The sequence below is a fragment of the Heptranchias perlo genome, chromosome 24 (assembly GCF_035084215.1).
Source record: "Heptranchias perlo isolate sHepPer1 chromosome 24, sHepPer1.hap1, whole genome shotgun sequence".
Lineage (NCBI taxonomy): Eukaryota > Metazoa > Chordata > Chondrichthyes > Hexanchiformes > Hexanchidae > Heptranchias > Heptranchias perlo.
Window position 1 is genome coordinate 10,453,748 of NC_090348.1, and position 12,896 is coordinate 10,466,643.

Below are 12,896 nucleotides of genomic sequence, written 5' to 3' on the forward strand. Positions count from 1 at the left end.
TAGTTATTGCTGCTAATTTTTTTAATTGCCTGCAAACACTTCTAAAAACATTTAGGTTAACTTTTTTAATTAAAAAAAAAAATCATTTTAAGGAGCAAGTCAAGAGCAGCAAGAGTCTCATATCAATAATCTACGGGTTTCGAAAGCTAGTCAAGTCACTTGGGCTCTTAGCAGATTGCACGCTTGGGTTGTTGTTATCCCACCACTTTGGTGTCAATGCAAATCAGTTTCCCGTGTGCAGCAAGACGCGAATGGCAGTCTAATTCTGTGGTTCAGTCTTTAAAACGCTGAGGTCAAGTCTTGAACTGACTTTCAAGAGCACTGAAGCCTAGATATGCATGAACCCCTCCTTTAGTAGGTAGTTTCACAGCACTGGGCTTTGTGCTGTGTGTAATGGAACTTCAGACTGGTGCAAAGCCGAACTTTTAATAAATAGCTCTTCTGACCTCCCAGAATTTTATTTTTAAACGTAGCATGTTGCTGCCTCTAATAACTGAACATTAGCCACCAGGGAGGCAGAGCTCTGCGCATCTAACCAGGCATCTGCATAATTTCTTTGTCATTGAACTCAATGTGATGTACAGTCCGTAGTTTAACTCAGGTCCAGCAGCTGTACAGTATGCTCCAGAAATATTGGTGACCCAGAGATAACATAACATAACATTGCTAACTGTAGTACAACAGCAGCCTTAATACTCATTCTACTGGTGGATTTCATTTTTATAGCAACATCTAACAACATATTCCAGTCAGACTTATTAAATGAGCTGTCTTGTCACAAAGCAATTGATGGCCATCAAGTATAGCAATTAAACAACTGCAAAAATACACCATGCCCTTTTTAATGAATCAAGTTTATTATTTTTCTAAAAGCCTACAATCCATAATCCTGTTTATTTTAGCACCAGTCCAGAAATCTTGAGCTTAGGCTTCAATATTTCTTTATGTTTGAGTGACACACATGAAGAGAGATACAGTAAGGTATCTTTATCAACTGCTGATGCTGGGACAGGCCATTTGAGGGCACACTATCCAAACAACTGCACTGAAGACCCCCCGAGACTGAAATGATAATATACAAAGCTTACAGATCAAATTCTATTTTAGGTTTTATTTTAAAAAATGGTCTATTTAGGCTACAATTCTGCAACACAGCTCATTTACAGCTATATTAGTCATGAAGGATAATTCAAAAAAATAACCAAAGGCAAAAATAAAAATAAAACCACCAACCAAAAAATGAGGAAGCAAAATGATTACATGGCAAAAATGAATGAGGTGGGAAATGTGGGTGGAGCGGGTTTAATAGACAAACAGTGGCAATAGTCAGCCACTTACAGAACTTGCTCCATTCTTTGGATCTTCCAGTTCAAGGTGGATCTTCATTTCGTCTGGTTGATGCACCAGGTTTCTGTCAGAACAAGGCCAAAGGATGCTCTCACTGGGAAGAGGGGGAACTGTGGGAGCCTTCTCTGTCAAGTCATATAACTGGGGGAGAGGCGGGCGAGGAGGGGCTGTTTCATCTTCCTAAAGAGTGTAAGATTCCCACCACATAATAAGTGCACTACACAGTTTGAGGTATGCCAAACATTCCTTAGTAGTTTACTTTATGTATGCAAATCAACTCATGATCATGTTGAATCATTTTAATTATAAAGATATATGTGAGCAAATACTGTACTAGTCCATTCCTCAATTCAAAGTCGACTAATTCAAATTACTAGATAATTCAATTATTTTTGCACTTTTTGACAGTGAGATTTTAGTTATGATTAATTTGAATTACTGAATAATTCCATTTTTTTTTGCCAAAATGACTTTGAATTATCAGAAGTGTATTAACTACAAAAAGATGGATCTGAGTGATGACTATATTTTCTATTTATGGTTTTCCATCTTCGAAACACAGTATTGAAAAGTAAATGGCTCCTTGCCAAGTAAAACAGCTACTGAATGAAAACAATATAACGGGCTAGGAATTGCTCGTAAAGTAATGATGAGCCTAACAGTTCTCACCGTTATTAATAACGAGTTGCACACCAGTGACTTTGAGAACAACTGCTTACCTCCTGCCTATACCGTAACGTAGAAACAGAACCAGACTGTGACCCAGCGACTCCTAAGAAAAGAAACAAAAATTAGATGCTTTCTAGCCACAGTAATTTCGAATCAAATCCTTCTAAAATTTGCTAGTTAGAAAGTTGTCTTATTTTTGGATTCTATGTGACGCACTGCTATTCTGCAAAATGTTGTTTGCAAACATATACTTAAATGATCTGGTCTAAAGAGTGGCCTCCATCTTCTATATAATTAGATATAAAAGATATAGATGAGCAAACACTGTACTTGTATGTACACATAACCTCGAGTACTAGACGGGACATTTATGCCCCTGTACTAAAACAATACCGGGGGGCCTCTCTAACAGGTAAGCCATTTCCTGCCTCAGGGTTCCCTCATAGCGGAGCATTTTTTCTAATGGCAGTGGACCCAGCAGCAGTACCATACACCACTGTGCTCCACTCCTCCAGCACACTGATGTTTCACAGAAACACTTCCACCCGTCTCACGACTTTAATCCAGGCTGCAGCTGATTAAAATCACAGGCAACTCACAGCAGGATAGATACAGGAGAAGTTTCTAAAGAGCTGCAATTTAAGTATTACAGCTGATAGGAAAGTGTCGTTGAAAATGGGGAAAAAAAAGGAAGTGTACTTGTGGACACTAGCCAACATTTTGGTAGGTAAATGGTTTACAATGTTGACCCCCTCATGGTTTTTTTTTAAAGTTTGGAATGGGGGCCGGCAGGGGGAAGTGGGGGGGAGGAGATAATCTTCTAAGAGTATACACGGTAAACTGTTTCCTCCTGGTCATGAAGACAGACTGATAATTATGTGTACCTTGTTCTACCCTATGACATCAAGAGAACTGGAAAGGTCATCTTAACAGGGGAAAAAATAATTTCAGTTTATCGGTTTAAAGCAAAATCAAATACTACAGTTTAAGACTTCATAATTTATTCAACAAGCTGGCTGCAGTTTTCACAGATGAACTAGAACATAAGTACATTCGCTGTTAAGAACTGGGGGAAAAATACACACAACAAAACTTCACTGGTTTCTTCTACTGGAAACCACAACAGCTCCTATTCTATTGTTTGAAGTACTGTACAAAAACATACTGGGTTAGCTTCTCTTACCAACGTTTCCAGCAGTACTTCTTTGCTGTTTGTTTTTGGTGAGCCCTTCCATAACATCCTGGATTCTCCAGAGCTCCTTTTGGATCTGAGGGCGTTGTTGACCAGCTAACTCCGCCTTGGGAGGAAAATAAAAATTCCTCTGACGACAAGTACAGTACTCGTGAATACAGAAGCACTTCTGGAGTGTATCACATTAAAGGAAAACAAACTATTTTATTCTATATCTGCGTGTCAGACAATCGTGTTTGCTTGGGTGCGCTGTATACCTGCAAGTAATACAACAGATCTCTTTGACATAGAAATGCATAAGGTATAAGGCAATTAGGGCAAACATAATGTGTCTATCATTTTGCTACAGTGGTTATATATTTGGAGAGAGAAGTATCATTCTATTGTTAGTATTAACATGCCCAGACATCAGGTCCATCGGTCCAAAACACAGCCAGTACCTGAACTCCTTCACATCTGTCCAGCTGCTCTTGTAAGTGGCTTCTTGCAAAAGTTACATCATACTCTAATTTGTCGTATTCTCTCCACGTCCTTTCCAGTTCCTAATTCACAAGATACATAGTTAAAATATCAGATTTTTTTGTAAAAAAGTAAATAGTAAAGCTTCACAAATACACAAACATTTCCCATCCCCGTGTGCTGTACACCAGTGAGTGGGTACAGAACTAATCTCAAGGGCTCTGCTTGCTGGCACTCAGATCAGCCACCAGGTGGGGTGCAAGAGCTGACTGCAGTGATTGCTGTTCAGCTTCCACCCCCTCCCCCCCACCCCTTCCTTTGGAATAGCATATACTGCTCAATGCCTCCCACTCAATGATACAGCAAGATGAGGAATTCACGTGGGCACAAGCTCGCATTAGACAGCATTTGACATGCCACAGTGATATGCAAAATTTTACATGAAAATCAAAAATACTGTCCTTAAGTACCGCAAGCAAAAATACTCCCTGACAGCTTATGGGGGAGTTTGACATGCTGGCAGAATATTGAATAGGCAACTGCGAACTTAAGTAGGCCTAGCCTATGGACCACAATAACAGCAATTAAGAGTAAAATGGTTACAACTTACTGCACTGGCTCTCGATACCTCCCGGCAAGTGCTGAGCAATCCGTTTTGTAAAACATCTCTCTGTAAGGCTACATTTTGCACCACAGTAGGGTTGTCTTCATTCATTTCGATCTCCTGACTTGCAGCCAGTAATGCTTGCTCAAGTGTATGCTACAGAGGACAAAGCAGCAAATATAGTATTTACAGACCGAATGCAATACATTCATTGGGTACATACACTGTGGTGAAATTCAAGGCATTTAATCACAATTTCTTACTTTCTCCTTGTGCAGCTGCTGCAGTTTCTCCTCTTGCTCACGAACGACCTTATCCTGCTCACACAGCCGGCTCAGTTTAGCCTAAAAGGGAAATCACAAAGATGGAAAAGATTAAGGGACAACACCCTACCATAGTAGCACTATTATTTTAAACATGTTCTCAGGTGCTGGACACATACATCAAGAAAAATGTCACCAAAAGCTTTTCTTTTTAATTCATTTCCAGAACTTTTTCAATCAAAGCAACCCAGCATTCCTCACTTGTTGAGCAAGTTGTAACCTCATGTTTTAAACAAAGATTAAGCAAATCAAAACCAAGCTGACAAAACCTCATCCTTCAATTTAGTGAACGATACGGTGTAAAAAATCTCATTTACCGGACTAGATGAAAAACAAAAACTTAAAAATATACTATTTATGTTTTTGCAGGTAAACTATTTATCTCTGTCAAAGTGACAGTTGTCTTCTGGGGTAGTGCTTGTGGAGAAAAATAATAAAAAGGTTTATCTTCATGTAACTGCTCCTCCCCACTCCAATTCTTTCACTTCACTTTCTACAGAACTCCCACTCTTTGGGTCACTTTTTGTACACTCTCAGCACATTTTCTCTTGCCACACCTCCTTTTCTCTCGGACTCATTCACTGATATATAGTCTTTCTTTTCGATAGTGTCTTCGCACTCACTTTCCCCATTGCTTACGCCTTTTCCCTGATTATGCCGCATTTACTTTCTTTAAGGCGAAGCTGGAGGTTATGGTTATGTGACTGAGGTCAATTGGCACTGAGTTTGCACATAGGAGCAGTCCCATTAAAAAAAAATCAGAATAAAGGGGCATGGAGGTGTCATATGAATGCAGCAGTGGAAAGATCCTAGTCCTGGAAATAAAGCAAAAGGCAAGTCTAAGCCCATTGAGATGGAGAGGTCCCAAAAGGTATGTGGAGAATGGTGAAAGTGACAACCATTAAGTAAAAATGAGAGGGAAGTCACAGTGAAAATAATCATGAAGTGATTCACTAAAATGGTGGAGATGTGAATTAAATGGGGAAATGAGAGAAGTGGAAAATTGTCAAACCAGAAGCTGCCTCATATTATTGGATACAAATAAGATGCAGAACATTTTACAGATAAACTGAGTATTTTTATACAGCCCATTTCTCTTTACTATGCGCAGTACTTTATACTTGTTTATTACATTTTTACCTGCCATTGTTCTGCCTGGTTACATATTTTATCCAACTCTTTTGTCATTTCTGGGCTACCTTCTCTGATTTAACTTCCCCATCTAATTTGTATAATCTGTAAATTCCTGAATCAGGTCATTTATGTCAATTACAAACAGCAGTGGGCCCAACACCAATCCCTGGGGCACTGTGCTCAATACTTCCCCACCCCAATGTAACTCCTCTAACCACTTTTTATCCATCAACCAATTTCTTATCCATACCAAAGATTTATCCCACAGCTTTCAGCTTAACTAATGGCCTTTCATGTGCAACTTTGGCAAATGGCTTCTGGAAATCTAGCCACGCTTTCCACAGTTTATTTAAGATGTAATTTCTCAAAGAAATCAAGAAGGTGGGTCAGGCAGGATCATCTTCTCATCCATGTTGACTGCTGTTTACTAAATTATTATACGGATAATCTTCAAGTTTACACCTGGTGATCAATTCCATTATTTTACACGGGATTGAAGATTAATGGGTCTGTAATTGCCCATGTTTGCTTTGTTGTCCATTTGAACATTGGTACCACATTAACCTGTTACTAATCTACAGGATCAATGTCTGATGGCTCCATTAGAATGATTGTCAGTGCCTCACAGATCTTCTCTCTAGTCTCCTTTAGCACTCTGCGATAAGTACCATTTACCTGGAGATCTATTGGTTTTGGACCCTTTTAGCCTGTCTAGCTGTTACATCTTATTTATATCGAAGTTGTTTATTTTGCCTGCGTTATCTGTTTGGGGAGGGCATGTTGCTCATGTCTTCCCACGAGGATCCTTGGAAGAAGTAGTCATTCAGAATGTTTACTGCCTTGTGCGCACCCACCATTTCAAACCCGTTTGCATCTTTTATGGTTCTACACCTTTTCTCTAACTGCCATCTGACTGCTGAAGTCCTGAAAGAACTTCTTATTCTACTTTGCATCTATATTTGGGATAAACAAACAGAATGAGAAGTAGGCTATCTCTTTTTTAAACAGCTGCCACAGCCATATATTGTTGGTGATGACGACTGTTAGGTGACGTATTTTTAATTTTGTAATAGTATTCAGCAGTACCAATCCATTTTTTCACGGCAACCTGGTGACTTCTATGTATCCCTTAAATAATAGCGGTGATTGGTATCTTGTTCCTGGATGGGAAGGTGGGGTTAGAATACTACAGGACACTATTAACCCAATGATAGCGTAAGATACAGGATCAATCCCTGCCAGGCTTTTTATTTTTCTGGGTGGGAAGTGGTGGGAAAGAGGAAAAAAATGGATAGAAACAGTGAATTATGACAGTTTCCTTGGAAGCCTATGGAGACTGAAGCTTCAAATTTGGGAGATTGTTGGTTGCCGATTAACCGGGAACATCAAATAAACTTGAACAGAAATAAAACATTCTGAGTATCTATAAGCATCTTAGTAGCGTGTCACTCCTATTTAAGAACCTTAAATTGCATTTGCTATTTAAGGTGAAAGAAATTTAAATTAAGAATCTGCATTATGTCCTTAAAATACCTTATGAAGAACTTGCTATGACCTCCCACCACACGTGGAATTAATGTACAATGCACAATTAAAAACTGAGCTAGCACAAAAAAAATTGGAAAAATATTTTCACATACATCAATGTCCAGATCTTCAGGTCTGTAGCTGTATAAAGTTTCTCTGTAATCGTCCTGCTGAGCCAGCTACAAGAACACGAATAAGAAAAAGCGATAGTGTTAAAATCTCTCAGTGTTAACTGAAGAAAGGAAGTTCAGGATGTGGTGCTCCCAGCAGGCAGCTGAACTTGAAGGGAGCGTGAGTTGAAGATACAATATTGTAGCACCGATTCTCCAATCTGTACCCTGTTCAAGCAAGGCTCCCACTGGGATCACGGGATTGGTGAATTTAGCCTTGGAATTGAAAACAGTTCATGTTGATTTATTTTTGCCTTGAAATACGAAAGCGCAGGTTATCTTTGATAAGAAAGATAAACATGTTATATTATTCCATGGGAAAGAATGTTCTTCAGAGATAATGGAATCCTTGGCAAAGGGTTTTAGAATGTGTTCTTACGCCTCTAAAAATGGAACATTAGCACATTACGTTTCACAGTAGATAAAAGATTAATATGTTGAAATTAGGCTCTTTGAAAAATAATGTACCTATGCTTAATGCACTTGCATGATATTCCTTTGCCTGCCATTTGAATGGAGCTGCTAATCTGTGCAGGAGGCAATTGTAGGCTAATATTCAAAAATCATAGCAAGGTATAACAATTTTAGAGACAAATACTTTATAGCTTGAAATTTATGAACCACTTTCTTAATTTAACAGTTAAACAACAAACACTCTACATTTTACCACTACTTTCCAAGTGATGAGGTAAAACTTTGGGCTTGCTGAACCCAATATGATACAACAAAATTACAAACATGTTGGTCAAATTTACAGTGAACTGCATAACAGAAATACAACCCATGATGATTCCTTCTTCAGGTCTGTGGAGCAAGCAGTGCACAGAGGTCCCAGTCCCATAATGTACTAAACACAATAGTCTTATCTTATGGTCAACCATTTTGCACCAATTGAGCTAAATCTCACTGCTGTACAGCAAGCAGCAGTAAATCCGAATACCTTTATCAAGTTCCAGAGCTATGAATTGATAGCAATGTTAAATTCAGTTGACTATCGTGTTGAGAAAACACTACAAATTTGAAAATGTAACCCTTATTTCACATTTGTAAAAAGTGGGTAATCTTATAGCAGAGATAAAAGCCAAGATTTTCCCATCGGCATCATTTTGATACTACTATTAACAAATGTATTTCACGCGGGGCAACACTAATCAGGAAATCTAGACCCTAATGTGGTGCATTAAAGTACCCTTCATGTTTGTAACAGTCACCATTAAAATACATAAATAAAACAGGCAGCACAAACTGGGGGTGAAATTGGTTTGCGGTAGTAGCACGAAACGCGCTCGTAGTAAGACGGCAGGTTTTACACCACACACATTTTTCTGTTCCATTGAAGTAAATGGAAAAGAAAGTTGGGGGAGGGGTGTGGTGTAAAACAGGCTGCCGACTTGCTATGAGCGTGTTTCGCACTACTGTCGTGGACCAATTTCACCCCCATTGAGTGAATAATTACTTAAGTGATACAGAATATTTGCACAAATGATCTGGCCACAGCTTATGTGGCTGCTCGTGCTTTAAAATCAGTCACCTCGTGGATATATTTATCAAGTTAAATAGCCATCTCCATATGCCTATAACCAATTTTATAAACAAATTTGAAATTAATGTGGAGTGCATGAATGTTGCTTCTTTTGATTCATTTATCTGCATTAAAAAAAATCAGTTTTATAGAAGGCTTGTTCAACTATAATAGTAGCTAGATTGCTGCTAGTTTACTATCAAGTTGTTACAGCCTGGTCAAACTTCAAGTCTTTTTCACTCAAGAAAGCTGAAACAACCATCTTACCATCCCAATGTCAGTTGGGCTGCTAGCACACATGAATTATAAGGGTCAAACTACCTGTATCTTACAATACAGCAGTATATCAGAATATTAATGTTACACAGGGATTATTATTCTGCTATACCCAATGAAAGATACTACAGAGCTCAATCAGGTAGGAAGCAGTTAAGTCAACAGTCTCAGAATTATATACAAGTTTTAATCATTTACAGTTTCTAATTGGCAGCGCATGGAATAATGACATTTACATTATAAATGTCGACAGCATCACAAAACATACCTTGGGTCTGATCTTAAGCATATAGAAGTTGAAAAAGTATTGACACAGAATGCAAACTACAACATTTCTGCAGCTTCTGCTGTCATATACTATATATATTTAAGCATGCTGTCACAACTGCCATGCAGAAACACTGAGCGATGTTTAAGAAAAACACAGTAGGGAAGCACAATGTTCGCTATCAACTTCAGATTACTTTGTGGGTACACACTTAGGGGATATGAGTGGAGGTCAGTGTATGAATAAGCAACAGTGCTGTATTTATACTTCAGTAAAATTTTAGGAAACAATCCTGCTTTTGTTTATTTGACAAATGACTGAAAATTTTTGACTCAAAACAAACTGAACTAGAAACCTTTGGCAACAGAATTCCAGCCAAGCTTCAGTTACCTCAGGGTTGAAGACTGACCCACATTTCCATACGATAGGAACCCATTTCACCAATTCATTTTGGTTTGATTTGTTACTTTAACAAGTCAGTGGATTCTTTTTGGCTCGTTTTATTTCATTCCCTATTCCAGATCGATTCAGACTGGAGCTTGTCAGATTTTAGTCTACACAATTCCAAAACCAGATCTAAAACATATGGGAGCATCTTCAGCAGAGATTACAATAAAGCATAATGTATCTTTTGGATGGTAAAATAAGCCATGCTAACACTGTTGCAGCATGGTTCAAAATGCATGGATGAATGTCACTGAAGTAAAATAAGAACTCTAGGGTATGACTTTAAGTGTAATAAACTCAAAAGCTGCCATACACAGGGCTCTGTGATTAAGCAAAGCAACCAATATCCAAGACCTTACTTGCTTGTACACTTGTGGCCTTGGTGCCGAGTTCTCAATCATTGTGTGAACCGTGGCGATTAAAGGTTCATTTTCTTTCATCTATTTCAAATCAGGAGGAGCATACAGTAAACATCAGTTTACAGCATGGCTGGATTTAAAAGATGAAACAGTGATTATAGCTCCTGCTTTTTAGAATAGATACCAAAGCCTTTTGCAAGCATTATACACCAAACTGAAAAGATTACTGCAGGGGTATTAGATACTATGAAGCAAATCAAAAAATTGGAAATCAGTTTACAAGTCTCATCATGAAATTCTCTGGACACGTTGGGAGGAATTAATCAACTGGGTCCATCTTTGCAAATTTGACACTATGAAACAGGTTTGTGTTTTATTTGAAAATTATAATATTTTCAGCATAATAGTAAGGTGAAATGCTTGAAACTCAGGCAAAATACTTCTTTTTCCTGGAGTAAGAGGTAAAATATGGAGTTTTCCAGTTTTCCATTTTATATTCTTCATTTCTGAACACTTAAAATCAAAGATTAAATTTTTTTTTTAATGGAGCTATAACTGATTCAATAATATCATCTCTTACCTCCCACAACAGCCAGAAGTTTATAAACAGAAGAATATTTTCAGTTGAAGAGAAAGAATTCCCATAAAATCCTAATGCTAAAACAAGGAAATGTACCTAAACATACTGGTGTGCCCCAGTCCTCCCTTTTAAAGGAGATTTTATAAAATTTCCTCCTCTATGATGACACAGAATACAGTACATTACGTTTCTGTAATTAGACAAAAGCCTCTATGTAAAATATCTGCTCATGGGCAGCCAGTGAAAGTATAAACTACAGGAACAACAAAGGATTGCAACACACTAACATGTATATGCACAAATCTTCAGAACAATCAGTACTGCTATAACTCAGAATATTCTTCCCCTTTTGGTCACTGTCAATATTTAATAAAAAGTTAAACGAAAATATATAGTAATGTACACATTTCTCATGGAGGTAATGCTGCCCAATAAGGGCCTGTATACTACATATTGTACATTAACTTTTTGCATTGAATAGAAGTAGCACAATTAACATTTACAGGCTAACTTCAAGGTTTGTTGCCAAAACAATGCTGCCATTTAACAATGTATTTGGCCACACTTGTCATTTTGCTAATCTAGCAATAATGGATTTGATAATGGAGATATTTTTAATTAAGATGTTTTATTTGAAAAGATAAAAAATATCAAACTGAAGTTAATTCAAGACATTAGGTGGTTATTAATTGTTAATCAGCTAAGCAACCTCTAAAATTCCCATTACTGGTCTCTTTTTAAAAAATGAGAACTGTATTAAACTCAAATAGGCAGTTGAAACCATTATAAACACTGTTGAGCTTCCATAGGAATTTCTGAGTGGGTCCCTGAAGAATGAACTTTTACAGATACTGTTGAACAAGTTATTTTTAAGTTCCAAAATGATGTCATTCGTTTCATTTTCAGGGAAGTGGGGGCATTGAGAAGATATACCCAGTAACAAAGTATTAGAAAACTGGATTGTATTCATTAGCAGATTAAATGGTTGCAAAATTCCCTCCATTTGGGATAGGGGTTATTTGAGGTATTCTTGGTGGCACACAAAAGTAAGCCATGGAAGCTAAACAAGATGAAAAATTCATTTTTTGTACTCCCACCTGATAATCCAAATACACGAGGTTTCTTTGAAGGTGATGAGTGAGGATATCATTCTAACAGGCAGCAATAAATAAGAACAAAGAATGTAAAATAAGAAAGAGGAGAAACAGCAGCAGAAGATAAAGAATCAGTTTAAAAAGAAATACCAGGAATTTAAGCAAACAGATTCACTGACATTACAAGGTTGCATCTGTATCGCTCAATGTACTAAACAGCAACTCATTCATAAATGAAAAGGCAAAGTCAGGTTTAAGCACTTGCTTGAAAAATACATTAATCAGCCTTGAACAAGAGAAACATGAAAAGGAAAAATTTGCAGGGCTATGGGGAAAGAGCACAGGAGTGGGACTAATTGGATAGCTCTTTCAAAGGGCCAGCACAGGCACGATGGGACAAATGATCTCCTTCTGTGCCATATGATTCTAGTCTTTTTTTTAAATCAATGGCAAACTGGACTATTTAAAAATGACAAGTTATGTGTTGTGTGAGATGGGCATTTGCAGCACAAAACGTTTGGCTACAAAACGTAATATTTTAGTACAAAGTCACAAAAGAAAGACATTTCCTTCCCAGATGCAGTTCACTGAACGATGAATTTGAGCGCACACACATTCAGGGAGAAGATAAGTTGAGCATTTTGTTTTGATCTCCCATCCAAAAAATAATTAATGCATATTTGCACGAGTACCCAGATGCAACCTTACTTTAGAATAAGACTAACTTCACAACTACATATGAATGGGAAGCACACTTGTAATCTTACTGGTGCAGTGCAGGAAAACCATTTCAGCACAAGCAACTTATTTATTTTTATAAACAATGATTGAATCAATGTGTGGTGGGCAGTTTGTCATTTTTAGATTCTACAAAAAGATTGCGAATTCAATGAACACCCACAAAGGTGCATAAAAAGGACAACCA

The 12,896-nt window shown here is 37.7% G+C and overlaps 1 protein-coding gene across 5 annotated transcripts in view; it reads right to left on the reverse strand.

Annotated features, from left to right (window-relative positions):
* Positions 1-12,896, reverse strand: part of plekha5 (pleckstrin homology domain containing, family A member 5) — a 268,257-nt gene that overhangs the window by 22,710 nt on the left and 232,651 nt on the right. For 4 of the 5 annotated variants that reach the window (XM_068004742.1, XM_068004741.1, XM_068004743.1 and 1 more), the window contains 6 exons: positions 7,369-7,434; positions 4,535-4,615; positions 4,278-4,427; positions 3,649-3,750; positions 3,200-3,314; positions 2,067-2,119 (listed from right to left, as the gene is read on the reverse strand). In XM_068004742.1, coding sequence (XP_067860843.1) covers positions 2,067-2,119; positions 3,200-3,314; positions 3,649-3,750; positions 4,278-4,427; positions 4,535-4,615; positions 7,369-7,434 — 567 coding nt within the window. Of the gene's footprint in view, positions 1-1,338; positions 1,528-2,066; positions 2,120-3,199; positions 3,315-3,648; positions 3,751-4,277; positions 4,428-4,534; positions 4,616-7,368; positions 7,435-12,896 lie in introns of all 5 variants that reach the window. The other variant, XM_068004746.1, reaches the window with a different exon arrangement.